Source organism: Cavia porcellus, unplaced genomic scaffold (assembly GCF_034190915.1).
Source record: "Cavia porcellus strain 051 isolate PalLab524CR breed Dunkin Hartley unplaced genomic scaffold, mCavPor4.1 scaffold_6, whole genome shotgun sequence".
Taxonomy (NCBI): domain Eukaryota; kingdom Metazoa; phylum Chordata; class Mammalia; order Rodentia; family Caviidae; genus Cavia; species Cavia porcellus.
In genome coordinates, this window is record NW_026947489.1 from 30001228 (window position 1) to 30022108 (window position 20881).

At 50.7% G+C, this 20881-nt stretch overlaps 1 protein-coding gene across 2 annotated transcripts; it reads right to left on the reverse strand.

Annotated features, from left to right (window-relative positions):
* Window positions 1-5382: 5382 nt before the first annotated feature.
* Window positions 5383-20879, reverse strand: Disp2 (dispatched RND transporter family member 2). 2 transcript variants are annotated; one of them, XM_005006203.4, is made up of 8 exons: window positions 20674-20879; window positions 14410-14735; window positions 14056-14085; window positions 13791-13914; window positions 13430-13545; window positions 13152-13279; window positions 12746-12843; window positions 5383-10922 (listed from the first exon to the last, which is right to left on the reverse strand). In XM_005006203.4, the coding sequence occupies exons 2-8, from the start codon at window positions 14718-14720 to the stop codon at window positions 7680-7682; spliced, it is 4050 nt and encodes a 1349-aa protein (XP_005006260.1). In that variant the 5' UTR covers window positions 14721-14735; window positions 20674-20879; the 3' UTR covers window positions 5383-7679. The 2 variants fall into 2 exon arrangements, with proteins under 2 accessions (XP_005006260.1, XP_003475472.2); XM_003475424.5 differs by having other exon boundaries at window positions 20732-20873.
* Between the last annotated feature and the right edge of the window lie 2 nt (window positions 20880-20881).

Below are 20881 nucleotides of genomic sequence, written 5' to 3' on the forward strand. Positions count from 1 at the left end.
AAAGTACCTGTAATGCCGCCATACTGTTCTGTTTGTGTCATTTTTTCTGGGTGACCTAATTGATATGTTAATCAATGCTCCCCTCTGTAAAGAATTGTAAATCCCTGGGAACCTGACCTAATTGATATGTTAACCATTGCTGCCCTCTGCAAACAACAGATGTTATCTAAAATTGAGTGCTAAAATAAGTTGACAAAGGATTGTTAATTCCTATGAGACTTCTCTGTCCTCTGTAAAGGGAAACAAAGGTCTTCCTCATTCCTTAGCAGATTTCCTGATCCATTCCCATAACCCCTTACTTTGTAAAGCGTGCTTTCTACAAAAAGTCTGGGAAGTTTTAAGGGAGACACACAGCTTTTGCAAACTCTAACTGCACTGTGTCACTGGGCCCAGGATAAAATAAATCAGTGCTGCTTTTTAAAAACATGCTTTGGGCTGGGGATTTAGCTCAGCGGCATAAGTGCCTTCCTTGTAAGTGTGCGGTCGTGAGTTTGATCCCTGCTACCAATAAAAAGGAAAAAGACAACAAAAACAAAAACAAAAACAAAATGTTTTGCCCCATTTTTGGAATCGAGGTTGGGGGTGTAAGGGGCTTGTTTTTGGATTACAAGAGGTTATCTGGCATAATAGAGAAGTGAAAAGTAAAAAAAGAAAAGAACACATTTACTGAGGATGTGGAAAGGAGCATACAACCCTGGCAGTTGGGCTGTCTCCTTCAACTGGATATGGGGGTGGGGTGTATGTGACCTTTGACCACATGTGACGGTTGGGGTGGGCATTTATGACATGCAAGGAGCTGACTGGAATTTTCTTCACACATATGGGGAAAGGAAGAAGTTGTAATAAGCTGAAGGGGAAAAAGGAGGAAGTGGCTGTCAGGGTAAGCGTTTCTGATTTGGCCTTCTGCCATGTTAGACCACTGCCATAATGTCCTGTAATTCATTTTAGTGTAGAACTCTTTTAGGTCTCGTTATGTAGCTGACGCTGGCCTTGACCTCACTGTGTAGCCCAGACTGGCCAGAAACTCACAGCGATTCTCCTGTCTCAGCTTCCCAAGCACTGAGATTACAGGTGAGTGCCACCACACCAACTGAATTTTTTCTTTTTTCTTTTTTTTTATCGATACCAGGGATCATACTCACAACGGTGCGCTTGCAAGGCAGGCACTTATGCTGCTGAGCTAAATCCCCAGCCCCAAACTGAATTTTCTTCATGTGAGTTAAGTGCTCCCTCACTGAATTATATCCCAGTCCTGGGACTAAATTTTTTGCTTTGTTTTGAGGCAGGGTATCACTGTAGTCCCAGACAGCCTTGAACTTGGTAAGTAGCCCAGCTGGCTTTGAATTTACAATCCTCCTGCCTCAGCCTCTAGTGCTGAGATTTATAGGTGTGGGCCACTACCCCGGCTTGAAATTGAATTCTTAAAGGGAGAAAACATAGGAACTTCTCCCAGAAGCTCTTCCATGCTTTGCTCCCTCAAGGACTTCCTGATGCAAAGGATTCTCAGCTAGTTAGTTTGTCTTTATAGCACAGTGGAAGGATTTGGAACAGGACTGAGAACTGGGAAAGCAGAGGTCTGGAAAGGGACTGGCAGGAGGAGCCTCAGACCATTAACAGGAGGTGGGAAGACAGGTTGGAGCTGGCTGGGGAAAACGACTCCCTATCTGGGTCTGTCTGTGTTTAAGTCTGTTTCTTGGAGAAAGTCCGTGGAGAGAGAGTGTGCTCTAGTTGAAAGGTCTCTGACTGCTGCTTTTGTTGCAAGAGAAGGCACAGGAAGAGGAGCAGGCAGGGGTAAGTCAGAGACTTGATACCTTTCTAGCTGAGGGCTGGGGTTTTCCTTGTGAAGAATGACATTTTTCTGTACTGAAAGTGGGTGTAATGGCAGGGAGATGGAAGGTGTCTGAGAAAGATGGAGAAAAAGCAAATGGTCACAACAAAGAATGGAAACTGGTAAGTAGAATGTTGTCAGTGGCAGAACACTTGAACACTTGCCTACCATGACCGAGGCCCTGGGTTCAATTCCTAGCACCCAAGAAAAGAATGGAAACTAGGCAGGGCTTCAATTCCAGGGAAATTGGTGGTCACAGATTCAAATCGACATTTAAAATAAATCTAAATGAGGAGGAGAGGTGGGTCTGAAGGGAGGGCAGAGGAAAAACTCAAGTTATATCCTGTACAGGTACAAATTCTTTATGATGAATGTGATCATTATGTATATCTAAAATGTGCCAATAAAATCTGATTGAAAAATAAAATAAACAGATCTATATTCATTTGCTCAGTGGTGTGATTTTTTTGTATGTGTCAATACTGAAGCTTTGGTATCTGTGAATTTGACAAAATGTAGATTTTTTTTTTCTCTTTGTTGAAACATCACACTCAGGCCTGATAATTACAAGTTTTAACAAAGTCTTTCCAGCTCTTCTTCACAGGCAGACACTTACATAGTATACGGTGTGGTTTTCTGTTTGACATCTTCCTGTGAACTGAGGCGGTTTCTTCCCTTAAACATCAACACCTGTACACTCTGAGTTTCGGTCATCCCTGTGAAAAGGGGCAATGTGGGAAGGTTAATGGATGCCTGGTCTTCCTGTTTTCAGGAAAATTAAGGTGGAGCTCATGCAGGAGTGCCACGGTACTCCCCACTGCTCGGCCATGTTATCCCAGGATAAAACAAGGCTGCTATGGAAGAAACGACTGGCCTTCCTCTCTGGAGGACAGGGGAAGTTGGAAACTGCATCTCCCCTTCCCCTTTTTTGGCCTGGGGAGTAAACCCTGAGCTTTATGCATGGTAAGCAAGCACTTTACCACTGAGCTACACCCACAATTGTTATCCCCTTTCCTGAGAGCCCTCACCTATTTTTTTTCCTTTCCTGCATTGGGGAAAGAATGGGGTGAGTTGGAGGGGACTGGAGAAGTCTGCCTTGTATATCCCTTGCAAAACGTCTCTTGCAATATCTGCTCAAACTGGGACATGGTATGATAGGCCACGTCAGCAAAGTCTAAGATTCTGCCAGTCCAACATCAAAGCACCACACCCACGCAGGGATAAATGGGTTTCTCAAAGTAACCAAGTTCCCAAGTTCTTTTACTCTTTTTGAGACAGGGTCTTACTACGTAATGCATGCGGGTTTCCAACTCACAATCCTCCTTCCTGTCTCCCACCTGGTAGGATTTCTGGCTTAACAAATCCAGGCATGCACCACTACACCTGGCTATGCCAAGTTATATTTAAAGGTGTCCCTTGGTGGTATAAAGCTTATCGTTGAGCACTCTCTCTACTGTGGCCCAGGTTCAATTCCAGTCAGGGAAGCCTTTCTTTTGCCTGTGGTTATAACTCAGTGGTAGCACCATATCACGGATCTATGTCACACAGGAGAAATGACCTCAAGTCCAAATAAGTGTAAATGTAGTCCTATTTTCCAGTGTCTCAGTTGAGAGAAACTATTTCTTGAATTTTGAAGGATGCTTTGAATGGTTTTCATACACCATGCTTGATGCTTCTAAGCTACATAAATCCAGGGCTACCAAAATAATAACGAAAAAAATAAATGTTTAAATACAAAGCAAACTGGAAATGCATTAAGTCCTACATCCCAAAACCAAGGCTAAAATGGTAGGTTGGATTACATGCTGGTGTGTGTTGCCTGCTGTTGGTTTGGCTACTCTAGATGTGAGAGGATATTTGTTTGTAGCTCTGATGATCAAAGCCAAGGCTTGAGGGCATGCTAGGCAAGCACTCCACCTACCTGGCTACAAACCCACCTCTAAAGAGATCATTTTGGGTGATGGCAGTGTTCTTCCAGCCCTCTGGGGCTGGTGACATAAAGAACAAATCCAGCCAACACATAAGCTGTTCTGGCTCTTCTGTCTGTCTGTAGGATTGTGTGGTTAATGGCCTATAAGGCTGGGACTTAGAAATCCCCTAGAAGGGCCCATTTATCCATGCAGGCCACCACACACTGAAACTTCAGAGCACTATTCACGACAGTGTTTGAAGCCCCAGTCCCAGATAGCAGCAGCTCTCTTTGCAAGACACAAAAGAGGGAGCAGATTCTTTAGGCTTCGTGTACCTCCTGGTCCTCTTCACATGGAGGGCAAGAACCTATGTGATCTGCTCAGGAGAGACTGCATCTGCTTCCAAGTCAAGGCAGAATTGTTTTTTCTTTTCTTGCCTTTTCTTTTTCTGGTGCCAGAGGACTCTAGGACTTGTGCATTTTAAGCACACAGTACCTATACCCCTGCCCAAGGCAATACTGCTCAGATTTGGGAAGATAATCACTTAGCCAGGCACATTGGTACACACCTGTAATCCCAGCACTTGGGAGGCTGAGGCAGGAGGATCACTGTGAGTCTGAGGCCAGCCTGGGCTACATAGTGAGTTCAAGACCAGCCTGAACTATGTAGTGCTTGTCTCAAAAAAATCAAACCAAACAAAATTAAATGCAAAAAGGAAGATGGGTCACTTTGTCCTCCCCAAGGCTCATTATCCCCAGGGCCTCCATCCAGCCTGGCGGTTGGAAAAAAGAGAGACAGTTACGCGTCATTGAGAAACAAGGATTCTGATGAGCAACCATAGGCCAGAGAGCCTGAATGCTGCTTAGATGTAAAGAAAAGAGACCCAGCAAGAGTGATAACCCCAGTATCTCTGGGAGACCAAGGCAGAAAGACTGCAAGTTCCAGTCTAACCTGAGCAACTTAGTGAGACCCTGTTACAAAACGAAAAAGAATTTTTTTTCCAAAAGTGGAGGTTCAACCCCAGTATGGCAGGAGAGGGACACCAAAACTCTCAGGGGGACAGGTTCAAATTAGGTCCTAGTTACTCTCTTGTTTTCCTGGTGTCAGGATTCCCCTCCATCTTAGACACAGTCTTGCTGTGTAGCTCAGTTTAGGCTGGTCTCAAAATTGTGGCCATCCTCCTGCCTCAGTCTCCTGAGTGCTGGAATATGCCACGGGCATATGCCACCACACCTGGCTTATCAGGGGTTTTTGTATAACTTTCTATTGCTTATATTTTGTCTTTTTCCTTTTTATCAGTACCAGGGATCGAACTCATGATTACCTGCTTGCAAGGCAGGTGCTTATGCCACTGGGCTAAATCCCCAGCCACTTTGTTTTATATTTTGAAACAAAGTCTCATCATGTTGTTTATGCTGGACCCAAACTCCTGGGCTCAAGTGATCCTGCTGTATGAGCCTCCTGAGTTGCTGGGAGTTCACGTGTGGGCCACCTGCCTGACCAGGAGTTACTCATCTTGATTTACTTATCTTGCAAGGAGCCCACTTATATGGTCAACTCTCCGTTTCAACCATGGCTTCTATAACTGTGGACTGAATCAACAGCAGACCAAAATCATTATTAGAAAAAAAATCACATCAGACATGAACACATACAGACTTTTTTTCTTGTCATAATTACCTAAACACAGTACAGTATAACAACGATTTACACAGCATATATATCATATTACATATCATAAGTAATCTAGAGACAATTTAAAGTATATGAGAGGATATGTGTAGGATATATGCAAATGCACGATTATACACAAGGGACTTGAGCATCCTTGGATTTTGGTGGAACCATTTCTCTGCAGTACTGTACTGTACTGACCTCTCTTTCCCTTTTTTTTTTTTTTTTTTTTTTTTTGGTGCCAGAGATCGAACTAATGACCTTGCACTTGCCAGTGGCACTTAAGTCACTGAGCTAAGTCCCCAACCCCTCTTCACAATTCTTACATCTGTTTCATTTGGGTCCTGCTCCACCTTGCACAGACTGGGGTGGAAGGCAGGTCTCAACAGGACAGAGTAGAACAAGAACACTGTCTGATTTACCTCCACCTTTTCCCCAGACTGTCTGGCCCTGGAAAAATCCCTTTCCTTCTCTCATAATCAGCGAATCAGTGGTTTTCATGCTGCATCCTGCGGGCTGCCAGAGTCTGAGGAGTTCTGCAAAGCCCACAGAGAGCTGCAGTAGAAAGGGAGGCTGGGCTGGCTGTCTCTCACCTGCACCATCAGAGTAGCTCAAGCTTATCTGTTGCACATGTTGGGCTTGCACACAAGGGTCTTGGGAGGGAGGGTCCTTAGGCTATAACATGTGTGAACCTCTGATGGTCCTGCTGCTGCTCCCTTCTAGTCTGAGATGCTTGGTCTTCCTTTGCCTACCTCAAAGTCATTCCTGCTTCAGGAGCCTCTGTCACCTCTTTTGGAGGTACTGAGCCCAACGATGTCTGCCTGTGCATATAACCTGTTTTCCCAAACAGAAGGTACTTATGAGGGTGGGCGTTTGATTCTCCTTCCACATTCAGTTTCCCAGTGAGGCCAAATTTTGTGATGCTACCTAGTGTCATCAGCTCCTGCATGGAAGGAACTTCAGGACAGACTGTGTAAGGGAAGGAAAGCCAAGTTTCAGTCTGCTGAATAACTCACAGAGAGACGCATCCTTAGGAAACTGGGGACCTGATTTGGGGAGCAACTTCAGAACCACTCCCTCAAAGGGCAGGTCTGAGTTCCTACCTTAACTGGATTCTGCTCCATCTTTCCACCCTCAGGACCGCTCCACATCCTGTGACCATGGGGGAGCTGGAGAGTCAGACCGGTCCCACTGCCCCACGGTGGGGAGATGTCTGAGGATTCCAGAGGAAAGCACAGAGAAGGGGAGAACAGGAAAGAACTCTAGGGTCGGCTCAGAGTACAGCTCTCTCTAGGGACAGAGAGGCCCAGAGAGGAGGCAGGATTCACAAAGACACATCAAAGGAGGAGGAGGATGAGAGGAACAAAGGATCAAGGTAGCCAGGAGGAAAGCTTGGAATGTCGGTGGTAGAATGGACTAAGAAATTACTCTGCCTTTGACAGGTGATATGACTTTGGATAAATCAGTCAGTCTTAGTCTCAATGTCTTTACCTGCAAATTGGGGGTAAATGAACCTGACCAACTGCAGGTCACCCTGTAGTGAAGTAGTGAGAGTCCAAGGAGACCAACAGGTGCATGGATGGAAAGATGATTCCTGTTTATCAACAGGGGAGAGCGCTGGAGCCTGCTTCCAAAGAGGGATCTTGCACTTCTGGGATGCTGTGAGGATGACCATCCTCCTTCTCCTGCCTCTCTCCCCACAGCCATTTCTGCCAGCCGGCCTTGAAGAACTGTTGGTCAGACCATTGAGTGTGAGCAGAACAAGGCCATTCAGGACCGAAGCTGTAGCCCAATTCTGATCCAGAGATCCTCCCTGAAGAGCGAGAAGCATTCTGAGAGGGATGAGATCTAAGGGACTGCAGAGGTTCTGAGGGTGCTTCTGGTCAGCGAGGTACCCTGGCAGGATCCCAGGGCAGGGCACCTTACAGTCACTGAACGTCTTTCCAGGTGTATAGGGTCAGGTCAGCCTTCCTAACGGCTGGAGCTGCACATCTGGCCTCCCCCATCCCAGAGGAGGGGGTCCTTGTTGGCACCATGGGGGCAGGCAAGCCCTGGTGTTCCTTCCAAAAGCTCTCCCCATTGAATCCTCCAGATGTAAGGGGCAAGTAGCAGACAGATCAAGGCTGGAACTTCTGGCAGGGTCTTAAATTCACAGTTGGAGGGCGAGGCTTCTCCATGTTGATTCGGGGAAATACCTTCAGGCTCCAGGCGGTGCTGCCCCTGCCTTATCATCACCGACAGGGTTCTGCACCCAGGTCTGGCCTCCCTCAGCTACTGTAGCCTGAGGTGTGGGTGCTCGGCCTGCGGAGCCAAACATCTGGGAGATCTGGCTGGCTGTTGGGCAGTACCACAGGGCTACCATCTGGGCCCCCACGGCCCTTCCAGGAGGAGGTGCTCTGGTGGGAGTTGGGCAGTGTTGGGTCGTACACGGTTTCCTTCAGCGCCAGCCACAGAGTGTCACGCTTCCCATTCAGCTGGCCCCGTTCAGGAACTGGCTTCCCAATGTCATCCAGATCTTCTGGGGAGGCGCCCATGGAATCTGGTACACGTGCGCTGGGTTCCGAGGTGCTTAGGCAGGTGTCATCAGAGACGCTGAGTCCCTCCAGGGTGCTGGCTGAGGAAGATAGGCCATCAGGAAGCTCTTCAGCCTGAGGCTTAGGGGAATGGGCTGGAACTTCGGGTAAAGCCTGCAGGGGTTCGGCCTCCTGTCCTTGGGAGTTCTGGTTGACCCAGGTTTTGGGGTTGGGGCAAGACTGCTTGTAGGGGGAGGAGGTCTGCAGAGCTGGGCATTGGCTGAAGACTGCCTGGTGATCCAGGAGCAGATCCCTCGGGGACGCTGGGGCAATGGGAGGCCGAGCACAGCAGTTACCATCATGCAGCTGCAGATCCTCTGAGAGGACTGAGGGCCGGTGGGACAGCTTGCTGGTGGCTGTGCTGGTATCAAAGCTGGGGCTCCGGTGCCGTGCCAGTGGCTGAAGCTCATAATGCTCTGAGCAGGTACCAGGAGCCACTGGCCCAGATCGTGCCTTTTCCTCTTCAGGATCCTCAGTTCCAGCATCCCAGGGCAGGTGTGCACAGGGCCAGAGGATCTGTCCACAGTTCTTCTCTGGTCCAAAGAAACAGCACAGGGACTGGAAGAAGAAGCTGGCAAAGCCACAGCTGACGAACTTGACCATCATGAGTATGATGCCCAGCTTTCGATATAGCAGCACCGTCGCAGGAAGCATGAGCACACCAGATGCAAATAGGGCCACTGTCCCCACTGCTGTGGCGCGGCTAGTCTGACGCAGGGAGAAGGCCACGCGGCTCAGGCGGTCTGGGTGTGGGCACAGGTGGTAGGAGATGCAGTAGTTGACAGTGAAGTCCACAGAGAGGCCCACAGAGGCAGACAGAAAGAGGGCCTCGGCAGTGTTGAGCTGCCACTCAAGCAGAACAAGGAGTCCCACGGTGAGCAGCACGGTGCCTGCCACAGCTGCCACAGAGAACAGGCTGAGGGGGACATTCCAGGTGCCCAGCAGTAGTGTGGCAAAGGCCAGAGCCAGAGCCAGGCCTAGCACCACAGCAGGCTCGGTGCTCAGGCTGTGCTGTAGACTGTACAGCTCCAGACGGCTGGTGAACCACCCTTGGCGAAGGCCTGGAGGGGCCCTGCCCAGCTCAGCTGCCAGCCAGCGGCTGACCTCGGTGTAGAAGTGGTGGATTTGGCCATAGTCAGGACTATAGGGAAAGTTGGTCTGGAACTGCAGAACCAGTGCAGCCAGATTACCGTGGGTATTAAAGCGGAGTCCAAGGTCGCGGGTGCCATCGGGACCTTGCTCCAGGGCCATCATCTTGAGGCAGTGCAGAAAAAGTTCTGGGGCCCAGGGGAAATCGGCCTGGCCGCAGCAGAGGTCGGCCCCCTGGCGGGCACAGGCCGGCCTCTCCATCCACTGCTGCAGAGCCTCCACGAAGCACAGCGTGGGCCAGCCCTGTGGCTGCGAGCCAAAGAAGCTCTGATTGCGGGCTCCGTGACACAGGGACAGCAGCCACTGCTGGGCTTCAGGGCTGCTGGGCATGAAGTCGGGGTCGCTCACCAAGGAGCTGTTGCTGCGCGGGTCCAGCGGATCGCTTGTGTCTACCGGCAGCACCCCCCACACCAGGACCACCGGCAAGTGTCCCCCCTCATCCGCAGGCAGCTGCTCGAACAGGAACTGCTGGCGGTACTCGGCGTCGAAGCGCTCGAATGGGTGACTGGGCCGGAAGACCTGCCCGCCAGCCGGCAGCAGGATAGGCAGCTGCAGGCGCGGGCTGACGCCACCGATGTAGGCGCCCCCTGCCGCCAGCGCGGCGAACGAGCAGATCCAGATGTAGCGAAATTTGATGACGCCACAGGGCAGCAGGCGCTGGAAGAGCAAGCGAGAGAGGATGGCGGCGGCCCTGCGGAAACCACGCAGCCGCCGGTGCACCGCCAGCAATAGCCGCCAGGGGTCGCTGCCACCGCGCGGGCCCTGCGCCCTGGGCACGCAGCCCCGCGCCAGGTAGCGCTCCTGCAGCACGGCAGAGGCTGGCAGCCAAGCCAGTGTGAGCGCCATGTGCACCAGCACTGCCGTGCCCATGAAGATAGCGAAGCAGCGCACCGTGGGCAAGCGGCTCAGGTAGCTGCCGTAGAAGGCGGCGCCGGTGGTGAGGCCAGATACCAGCACCAGGTAGCCGAAGTGGTGCATGGTGCGGGCCACGCGCTGTGCCAACCCCCCGGAGGGCACCTGGCTCTTGCTGAGGCGCCACAGGTCGAAAAAAATGAGGGTGTGGTTAACGCAGACGCCGCTGAGCAGGACCACGGCTGCCAGGTTAACGAAGGGAAAGTAGGCCATGCGGAAGACCACGTGGTAGAGAAAGAAGGCCACCAGGAGAGAGCCCAGCACGCCCACCAACACCATGATGGTGATGAAGAGCGAACGCAGGTAGAGTGTGATGCTGAAGAAGATGGCAGCCAGCGCAAGCAGCGGGTACATTGTGTCCAGGGCCAGGTAGTGCTTCAGCAGCTCCTGCTTGATGCCCAGGTCCATGCCGCTGATGGATGTGTAGTTGTCAGAAACTAGCCGGGGCTCAGCTAGGCCATCCAAGTAGATGTCCATCATGGAAGGCCCCTTCACGGTGGGCAAGAAGAGCAGGCTGAATTTGAGGGAGGGCACTTGGTAGTCGGCAGTCTGGGGGCTGAGAAAGTCCCTGTCTAGCATAAAATGCAAGAGTTGGTAGACGGCACTGCTCCGGGAGCACTTAGTGGGAACTTGGGCACAGTGTGGAGACTTGTTCTGCCCAGGTCCCAGACAAGAGGGTACCAGGACGCCGCGATGGTAGTAGGGGGCGCAAGACCGAAGCAGGGCCAGCACACGGGCTGCATCTCCTGGGGTGGTGTCCAGGCAGGAGGAGCGATTGGAGAGCACAGCCAGGTAGTTGCCCAGGGACCAGCTGGGGCAGCACTCATTGGTTGCTGTACGCTGGCACACAGCCCCAAAGCGGGGGTGGGAGCGGATCTGTAGGGCACATGGCAGGAGAGAGCTCAGGGGCAGTCCAGAGCCCTGTCCTAGGCTTCCCAGCCCTATCCTCTTTTCAGGCTGCAAGACAGGGACTAAGCAGCATCCTGACAGCCCAGCACAACTGGCTGCTCTCAGCACTGCCCATGGCTCCCCATCCAAGTGCCAGCAGCTACATCTCAGCTCCACCAAAAAGGAGCCTCAGAAGTGCTGCCCAAGGCCTCACTCAGCCTGAGAGGCTTTGCCCTAGGCTTCTACAGGACATGCACCCCAGCTGTGTACTGACTGAGGGCGGAGGAAGGAGAGGGAGTAGAGCTGACAGCTATGGAACAAGGCCACCCGGCCAGGGAGCTGGAAGCAAACAATGGGAAAAGTAAGAGGTCAGAACACTCCAGGATCAAGGTCACTGTGGAACCTCAGCCACCTGTCCTTCTCCCTGGGCTGCTTACAGCCTCTTAGGGGCTGGGCTGTTTCTTTTTCAGACTATGTGAGTCCTCTCCTCTCCCATCCTGCTGTTGATGTCACAACTTCTGGTGTAGTGCCTGGGAGTCAGGGGACCTGCTCTGCCCCTAACTGCTATGTGGCTTGGGCCTGAGATCACAGTAACAGCAATGATCATGTTTATCTAATCATCATTATTTGGCCAGTCAGTATGCTATGTTTTCTAAATTTCCACTTTGTTTGATTGTCACCCCATTCTTACGAAAGAGGTACTGTTGTTGTCCCTGTTTACCATACATAGAGGCTGGGAGTGTGGCTCGGGGGTAGAGCAAATGCTTAGCAGTATGAGGCCTTGAGTTTAATCTCCAGCACCACAAAAACAAAACAGTCACCTCTAAATACTAAGGCCTTGAGAGGTTAAGAAGTCATGTAGCAAAGAAGCCTTAGAGCTGGTTTTAAATTCAGATTTCTGATTCCAGAACAGTTTTTGTTGTTGTTGTTTTTTAGATAAGGCCTTGCTGTATTGTCCAGGTTGGACTTGGCTGTAAACTCATTACATGCCCAGCCCTTTTTGTTTTTTATTTTGAAAAAGGGTCTAAGATTTAAATCACTCAGGCGGGGCGTGAATTTATGATCCTCCTGTGTGAGAGTGCTGGAATTAAGGACCTAGAACACAATTCAGAGATCCTGCTGTGTTTCAGCAGGGTGTTTCAGCTATGGCATGTTTTTCACACTGTTTTCTAGCAGTAACCCTTTATACCGATGTTATTGGAGGTGGTTTTCTAATTAGCATAATCGGATTGATCCTGTTTAGGTTGCTAAAGGCTGACTTTTAAAGCTCAATTTTTAGCTCCCTGGGAAAGGGCCTCCTCAATACCTTTTGAGGTCCTTTTTTCAGGACCATTTTATTTTATCAAACTGTGGTCCTACGGATTGAATCTAGGGTATCACGAATTCTAGGCAAGTACTCTACCACTGAGCTACATTCTGAACCTCCTCTATTTATTTTTTAATTTTTATTGAGACAAGGTCTCATTAAATTGCCCAGGTTGGCCATAGGTTTGCAATTCTGTCTCAGGCTCCAGAGTAAGTGGAATTACCAACATGCACCACCACACCCAGTACCCAGGACCTTTTGAAAATCCCTAGACTCTTGATTGGGCTCTCTTGCCCCTAACTGCTATGAAAGCCTGAATTTTCTAAAAGCAGCTGAGTCTTCTACCCAAACCTAGAGCCTCCCGCAGGACTGGAATACTTTGCTCTTCCCTGGGCTACCATGGCAGTCCTGACTGCCAATATCTGGCGGTTTGGCTTGGGACTGTATTTCCTTGAGAGCAGATACAGTTTCCCACAATCCTCCAGCACCTCCCCAGCCAGCTCACCTGCTCCTGTTCCATCCGGCACATGGAATGGATGGCATGCAAGTTCCACAGGCTGCCTCCTGAGGTGGACACGAACACCAGCTTTGCATAGCTCTTATCTGCAATACACCCCCTTGGAATTCAGCCTGTGGACCCCAAGTTCTGGGCCCACCAAAGAGATGATGTTTACCTGGGATCTTTGAGAGTCAGATTCCCAGGAGTGTGGTCCTGCCTCTGTATCCCACCCCCTCCCAGCTCGACCTTGCCTGGCTAGAGCACTGAGCCCTGTTTCTTCCCCCAGCTGTGACCCAGCCTCCTTGGCTTAAACGTCCCTGACTGGCTGCCTTCCTTCCCTTTCTGTCTGCCCATCTTACTGTGTAGGGTGGGGACCACTGCTGAGGGCAGCACTGGTGGGGCTGCAGCTTACCAGGGGCGCCGCAGAAGAAGCTGTCCTGCCCTTTGTCTTCCATGGGTTCCACCATCCTGCGTGCCCGAACCAGGCTCTCCTGGGCCCTGCCCCAGGCTACAGGGCTCAGAGTGCCGAAGGAGTTGGAGCTGAGATAGAGAGGGTATAAGTGCCGTGTACCCTTAGGAGGAGTCCTGCAGGCCCCTCTGACCTGCCTTGGGAGGTTATTCGATGCCCTCTCCTCGAAACCTTGTTCTTTCTCCTTTCCCACCCTCAGTAGAAAGACGTGAACCTGTTACCTGTTCGGCTCAAGGTCTGGGGAAAGGGAAAGCAGCTTCTTGGGGCCCGTGAGGGCCTGCAGTGCTTTCCAGACCTCTAGCTTCCGTCCAATGTCTGTGTCCCGAGGCTCGAAGCCCTGCATAGAGGAGGGCAGAGAAGAGCAGGTGGGCAGAGGAGGAGTTCTCCACTGGGGATCTTCCTAGTGATGGCCCTTTGATCCCCGCCTGGATTGTGGATGTGACCTCTAGATCATTGTTGCAGTTCTCTGGAAGTCAGGAGCCCACTACCGCTACTGTACCCCTAGCTGGGCCAGCTCTGCCCCACCCCAACTGAGTTGCAGTGGCCAGGCCTGGGAACCCCCACTTCCCCTTGGCCCCTCACCAGTAAAGGATTGGAGAAATCAGGCAGCTGACTCCCCAGCAGTCCAGCCAGCATGCAGAGGAGGATGACTGCCAGACACACCAGCAGCACGGCCACCGGCCACTCAGCAATCAGCTGGGAGTAGCTGGGAAAGATGGAGGGAGCTTGTGAGTTGGTGGCAGATGAGCTATAGGGGACTGGGGAGCTCGGGATCCACCAGGAAGTGGGTAAATCAGAGAATACAAGGAGAAGCTAGTTTAGGAGTCCAGGCGAGGCCCTGGCCTACCTCTTTGGCATCCGAAAGGCCCGTTCCTGCCTGTGGAAGAGAAGAAAAGACATCTGTTTGCTAGAGTCCTCCTGTGTGTGTGTGTGTGTGTGTGTGTGTGTGTGTAGAGCTAGGGGCAGTGTGGGTGAGAAAAAGGGGGAAGAACATAGAAGAAGATGATATTAGTTCTTTTAGAGCTTTCCCCACTCCCAAATTCCAACTCTTCTTACCCTAGGAAGGCTGCTTCTTCCAGAAGCGGCAGGGGCCATCTGTGCTGCCTCCTAAGAAAGGAGTTCAAAGCCCCGGGAATCTGCCTGCTTTTAAGCCCCATTCTACCTTCCAGGGGCAGCTGGCAGGATGCAGGGCTCCCCTTACCTGACGCTGACCACGTGCCGCTGCACAGAAGGTGGCTTCCAGACCCCATCACGCTGGGAAGAGGCTGGGGAAGGGCTTCGATTAGAGCCATGGGTGCACAGAGCTGCCTGGTCTCCAGTCCCTAGTAACGAGCTACCTTCTTGATATTCTTGTGGTGCTCGAGGATAGGCAAAATGACCCGGGCCTAATGGGCCCGATGGATCTAGAGCCTGGAGGGTGGATGTCGGTGCAGGTCCTGAAGAGCCAGAAGGGTCCTCCAGGGGGCAGCTGTGGAGGGAGCAGCTTCTCTCTGGGCTCGCCTCAGGGGCCATGGCCTTGGTCTGGGGCTAGGAGAGAGGTGGCAGGAAAGACAGGTGGAGATGGTGGCCCTAGAATCATCCAGTAGACAGGCACAAGGAGACGGGTCCTGGGATTATGTAACTACAAATCCTGGAGGAGAGGAGAGGTGAGGTGGGGAGGGCTCAGATCTGAATCCCCAGCCAACTCTTGGGGTTCACTCTTTTATCTACTCACCCACCTATGTGCCTAACAAGCATGGTTAGTGGCTGCCATGTGGACACCGCTTGACAGCAAACAGGCTTTTGCACACATGGTCTCATCACTCTTATGAAAGTCCCCCATGGAAGTATTTCCCTGAATTATAAATTTGGAAACAGGTTGAGTGAGAGGTAAAGATCTGGCCCTTGAACTTTGTTCTTCTTACCTGTAGCCCTGTGTTCCTTCTGCTACAGCTGGATTCCTCTTTTTTTGTTGTTTGTTTTGTTTTGTTTTTTAAGTATGGGGATTGAACCCAGGGCTTTTGCACTGAGCTATATCCCCGGTCTTTTTCTGTATTTTATTTCAAGACAAGTTCTCACTTAGCTACTGAACTGCCCAGGATGGGCTGGAATTTGTCATCTTCCTGCCTCAGCCTCCGAGAGTGCTGGCATTATAGGTGTGCCCCACTGTGCATAGCCTGTTTGTTCTCTTGACAGACATCTTTTTTTTTTTTTTTTTTTTTTTTTGTCTTTTTCGTTTTTTTATCGGTACCAGGGATCGAACTCACGACTGCCTGCTTGCAAGGCAGGCGCTTATGCTGCTGAGCTAAATCCCTAGCCCCACTGACAGACATCTTTAAACACCTGCTGCACTCTTGTTCCATCTTAGCACTCCTGTTCTCTTCCCTCTGCCTGGTTGCTCCTCCCCCAGAAAAATTCCTGGCCTCCTGGGTGTGTGTGTGTGTGTGTGTGTGTGTGTGTGTGTGTGTGTTTAGACTTTGATTTCTATTCAGCTTTACTTCTCAGAGAAGTCTTCCTTCACTACCTTTTCTCGAATCATCCACCAGCTCTCTATTCTGTTACCCCGCTGAATCCTTCGTAGCCTTTGTTGGGACTGGATAATAAAGCACCGAGCTGTGTTTCTTGCCTGTCTCTCATGCAGAATGGGAGGGGCCGGGCGCATGGCTCATCTCTGTATCCCAGTGACTCCAGTGGTGCCTCCCACACAGAAGGCAGCCAGATGTCTGCGGAGTGAATGCACACGGTGCTGGGCTGCTGCTAAGAGCGGTGCTGGGGTGAACAGACCCAGCACTTGCCCTGCAGCACTTGCCATAGTTGGGAGATGTGGTCAGTCTGAGACGTTGGTTTATTGAGAAAGAAAAACCCTGTCATGGGCCATGTGTGGCACAGAAGGTTCGCTTTGCAGGGGTTGCATAGGAAGGAGTCAGTGAGTTCTCTCCCAGAATATTCTTCAAGGCAATGCCCTGCATAGACCTAGCCCTGTTCTGGGGTCCAGTCCCACCCCACAGGCAGGAAAAGATGACCAAGAACTGACTGCCAAGGCTGGGCATTTAGTAGAGCCCTGTCTTCTATGCCTTCCCAGTCCTCTAGAACTGGCCCAAACCCTGTGGAAAAGCAAGGTCCATGCAGAGCTAGCCCTGGCTTCTGTCCTACCTGTTGTACTGCTGAGAGCAATAGGCCAGCAGGAGCCAGCCACAGGGACAGGCAGGCATTATCTAGGGAGGCTGAGTTTGCCCTCAGACCAAGCAGGGGAACTGGAAAAAACAGGTAGGCTTGGCATCTCCTTCCAGAAGATGACCAGCTGGCCCAGGCATCTGGGAGGGACCTTCATGTTGAGGGTAAAACTAGGGGGCAGTCAATGGGACTTCTGGCTCCATCACCTTTTAGCTGTCACCTTTTAGACATTAGGAAAGACTAACAATATTGGATCAGTGGGATCCTCATCTGCTGCAGATATGATGATAATGTCTACTACTCATAGGTTTTTTTTTTTTTTTGCTTCATTATTATTATTTACTAGAGATAGGGTCTCATTGTGTAACCAGGCTGGCCTGGAGCTCCCTGTGATCCACCTGCCTCAGCCTCCTGAGTGCTGAGATTATAGATGTGCGCCACCACACCTGGCCTGCCTCTCACAGTTGTTGTTTGTTGTTTGTTCTCTGTCTCTCCTCTGTTTCTCTCTTTGTCTCTGTCTCTGTCTGTCTCGGTGTCTCTCTGTTCCTCCTCTGTCTATCTCTCTCTGACTCTTTGACTCTAACTCTATCTGTCTGTCTGTGTCTCTCTGTTTCTCTGTCTTTGTCTCCTGCCTGTCTCTGTCTGTCTCTATCTCTGTCTCTCCTGGGGACTGAACCCAGGCAGTGCAATATCCTCAACCCTCTGTATTCTTTTACTTTTGAGACAGGATCTTGCTAAGTTGCCTGGGCTGACCTGGAACTTGTGATACTGCTGCTTCAGCTCCCAAGTAGATGGCATTACAGGCATGTGCACCATGGCAGACTCACGTCTCAGTTTTGACATGTGATGTAAAATATGTGAGGTGCCTGGCATGGAGCTTGGCATTGGGAGACACATTTGCCTTCCTGATTTTACTTACACTCACTACTGCAGGGAGTATGCACTTTAAAAACCGTATTCGTATTTACAGTTTGTCTTCCTTGGGCATCTCAGGTAATAGCTCCAATTCAGAACTTATTCCTTGAGAATCTCACTGCATATATAGTTATAAGTACTTTTGTCATCTACAAGTGGCACTGAAATTTGATCTCATGATTTAAATACTTATGTTTTACTAACTGAACATTTAGAAAATTAGGAACTAGACCAAATTTGTTCTAAAGCAAGACCTCAGATGACTCCATAAAGCTAATGACTTAAGCAATCAGGGTTCTGGCAGCTAAAAGGCCACTGAAGGCCAAGTTCTGTGGGCTGAGAGAAGCTGGATGAGTGGCCTGATTATGTGTAGAAGTGAGGATATTTTATTTTATTTTTATAGCAGTGTCACGTTCTCAGCACTGTGCTCAATCTGGGTGGGTCCTAAAGGCCCAAAGATCCATAAACCATGGTTGCCAGGGTCAGCCCAGGTGGAGGAGAGAGGCCTACTGTGGCCATTCCATTGTGAGTTCTTAGAGCACCAAACACTGGGCTTATCCGAAGAGCCATGCCCCCATTTGAGGTATCAGTGGCATCTGAGGAGGCCAACATACCAGGGGTGCTAGAGGAAAGTGGGCCCCTCCCTGGTAACCCTCCTAAACTTCTGCCCTGCCTTATTTCTAAAGGGATTTTGATGAGCCAGGCATGTGGTAGATACCTGTAATCCCAGTACTTGAGGGTCCGAGGCAGGAGGATGGCCAAGTTTCAAGGCCAGCCTACACTACATGGTGAGACCCTGTCTCAGAAAACAAACAAAATAAATAGAAGGATTTGGCTTCATCCATTGGTTTGCTCCTGTCAGGTCTGCCTAACCTCACTTCTGCCCTTCAGCCCCTTCTGTTCTCTCCAGGGGTCCAGCTTCTTCCCGTCTTACCTTTCCTGCCTTTACCAGTGTGGCAGAATTTGATGACCTCCTCCTCCCAATCCTGACGGAGGTAAAGCTGGCCTTTGTCTGAATTCTCCCAATGAAAAGAGCCAAACTCCACTCTTTTCAGAATAAAAAAATTTTTTTCTGCCAGGCCTATACTGCCCTCTGCTCTCAGGAGACTCAGCTAAGGAGTTAAGCTTTCCAGTCCTCCGTTCCCCATGGGGGGTTTGTTTTTACGCTGTCAATTTTATGACCCTGCTAGGATGAGTGTCTTCCTGGGATGCCCACCTGGCTCACTGGCCTGTAAAGTGACAGAGGCAGGCAGGCAAGGAGGAGGATGTAAAGTGGTGACACTGGGCTCATAGGAGGCCAACATCTCTTCAATCAGGGGCTGGCTGATAGGGTCACAAACTTGGGAGTGCCACAAGTGTGTATGTACATTAACCCTGTGCTCCAAGCCCACAAATCTCAGTCATCTGGACATCAGTATAATCCCAAAGAGTGGTAAGGACAAATGAGGAGCAGCTTATACCATTATAAAATTAAAGAGGTAATTTGAAAAACACAGAGTTAACTATCTCATCTGGGCATGGTAGCACTCTGGGAGGCTGAGGCAGGAAGATGTCAAGTTTGACCCCAGCCTGGACAATTTAGCAGCTTAGTGTGAGACCCTGTCTTTAAAAGGGGGGTGGGGGGTGGGGGTGGGGTGGGCCTATGGTTCAATACTGAAAAAAGGATTAAACAGTTCAAATTTCTTTATAATCAATGCACTTGCACAAGATGATAGAGTGGCTGGGTCCAATGTTTTGTTGCCTGTAACTCCAGCCCCTGGGGAGGCTGAGGCAAGAGTATTGTGTGAGCCCAAGAGTTTGAGGCCAGCCTTGACAGCAAAGTAAGAACCTGGCTCAAAAAATAAAACACAATTGGGGTGGGGTGGGGGTAGGATGGGATGTAACTCTGTATTAGGGTGCATGTGCTTTACATGTACCAGCCCTGGGTTCAATCCCTATTACAAGAAAAAGAAGACTGCTTCCTTTTGTGTCTGTGTCTGCGTCTGCGTCTGCATCTGTGTCTGCGTCTGCATCTGCATCTGCGTCTGAATCTGCGTCTCTCTCTCTCTCTCTCTCTCTCTCTCTCTCTCTGTTCACTGGTTATATATTCCCAGAGTGCTACTTAACTCATCAGGAGCATATCTGTATTCCTTGAATTGAACTGAACTGTGTTGCTAAGTCTGCATAATATACATGGTCTTTGGAGGAAGGGCAGAGAGAGGCCAGAGTTCCTAGGAAATTGCTAGAACAGAACAAGTGGTTCCTGTGCTCAGGGGAAATAAGTAGACCAGACAGGGCTGATGCTTGGCAAGATACACCAGACAGAAAATGACTCCCCAGCTCCTTCTGCAGATGTCCCTGACTCTGGGGCCCAACTATGCCCTGGCTCTTTTAGTTTGGCTGTAGTTTCAGTTAGGCTCCTGGTATGGAGAACATACTCATTTTGTGTCATATCCTACCAAATAAGAAGGTTCTATGCCTTCCAGACTGATGTATTAGCAATAGATGGAAGAAACCATTTGTACTTGTGGGTCTTTCTCTTTCCTCTGAGGTACAAAATATACGTTTCAACTGGGGAGATTGAGACATAATGTGTCTGTCCCTGCTTTTTTGCCCTAAAGCATATCTTTGCTTTCAGCTCAGACAGAACAGAAAGACCGTGTTGGGGAGAGACTCTGGAGACAGCAGAGCCAGGCAGGGCACAGAAATTGCGCCATCTTGCTACCTGGCTGGGCTGTTCGTCACATATATGGTGGAAGAAGGAAGAGGACAGGCACTTGGATCTGGAGATGGACCTTCAGAAGAAAGGTGTCTTTCGGGTCCCACAGTCTGAAGCTCTTTCAAGGGTCATTCACACCCCTGCTAAGCCTCAGAGCCTGCCCATGATAGCTGCTCCAGTGTCAGTGGCTGCCACACTGACTCACACGAATACGTGCACAGTTGGGACCATGCAGAGCAGGCAAGCGAGCGATGGTGATGGAAAGGAAAACAAGAGAGTGATGGATAAAGACAGTCCTGATGTAGCTGCTGAATGTCTGCCCTCCCCCAGGACTCCTGCCTTGGCTCTTGGTCCATGGCCCATGCGCACCCCCTTGCACAGTGACACGCTGGCCCAGACTGACGTCGCTGCGGTTTGGGGCCTTCTGCGAAGACAACACAGAGGCAGGACCTACAGGGAGGGGCTCCTGAGGCCAGGGAAGGGGGAAACCGCAGTCCTAGAGGAAAAGATAGGATCGAGGGGAGGGGCAGGTCTCCAGGCGGCGAGGGCGACAGGGGCTGACACTAGGGGGTATCAAGGAGCAAGAAAATTACCCAGGCAGGATGAGGGCTGGCTGACCATCCCCGCCCCCCGCCCGGGAAAAAGGTCTGGGAAGGGGTGGAGATGAATGGTATGATAGATGGCGACCACTGAGGATACCTGGAGCAGGGGTCCTGAGAAGATCTGCGAACCGGCTCTGCAGTGAGGTCCTCCCTACCTGTCTAGGGAGCTGCCGTTCAAGCCTAAAACATCACACTTGGGCCGTAGCTCCCCTTTCGGACGCAGGCCAGAAGACGGATTGCTGCAGCAGTTGCGGCTACTACCACCGTCCATGCCCGTGGGCGGCGCCGCTGTCCGAGCTCTGGTG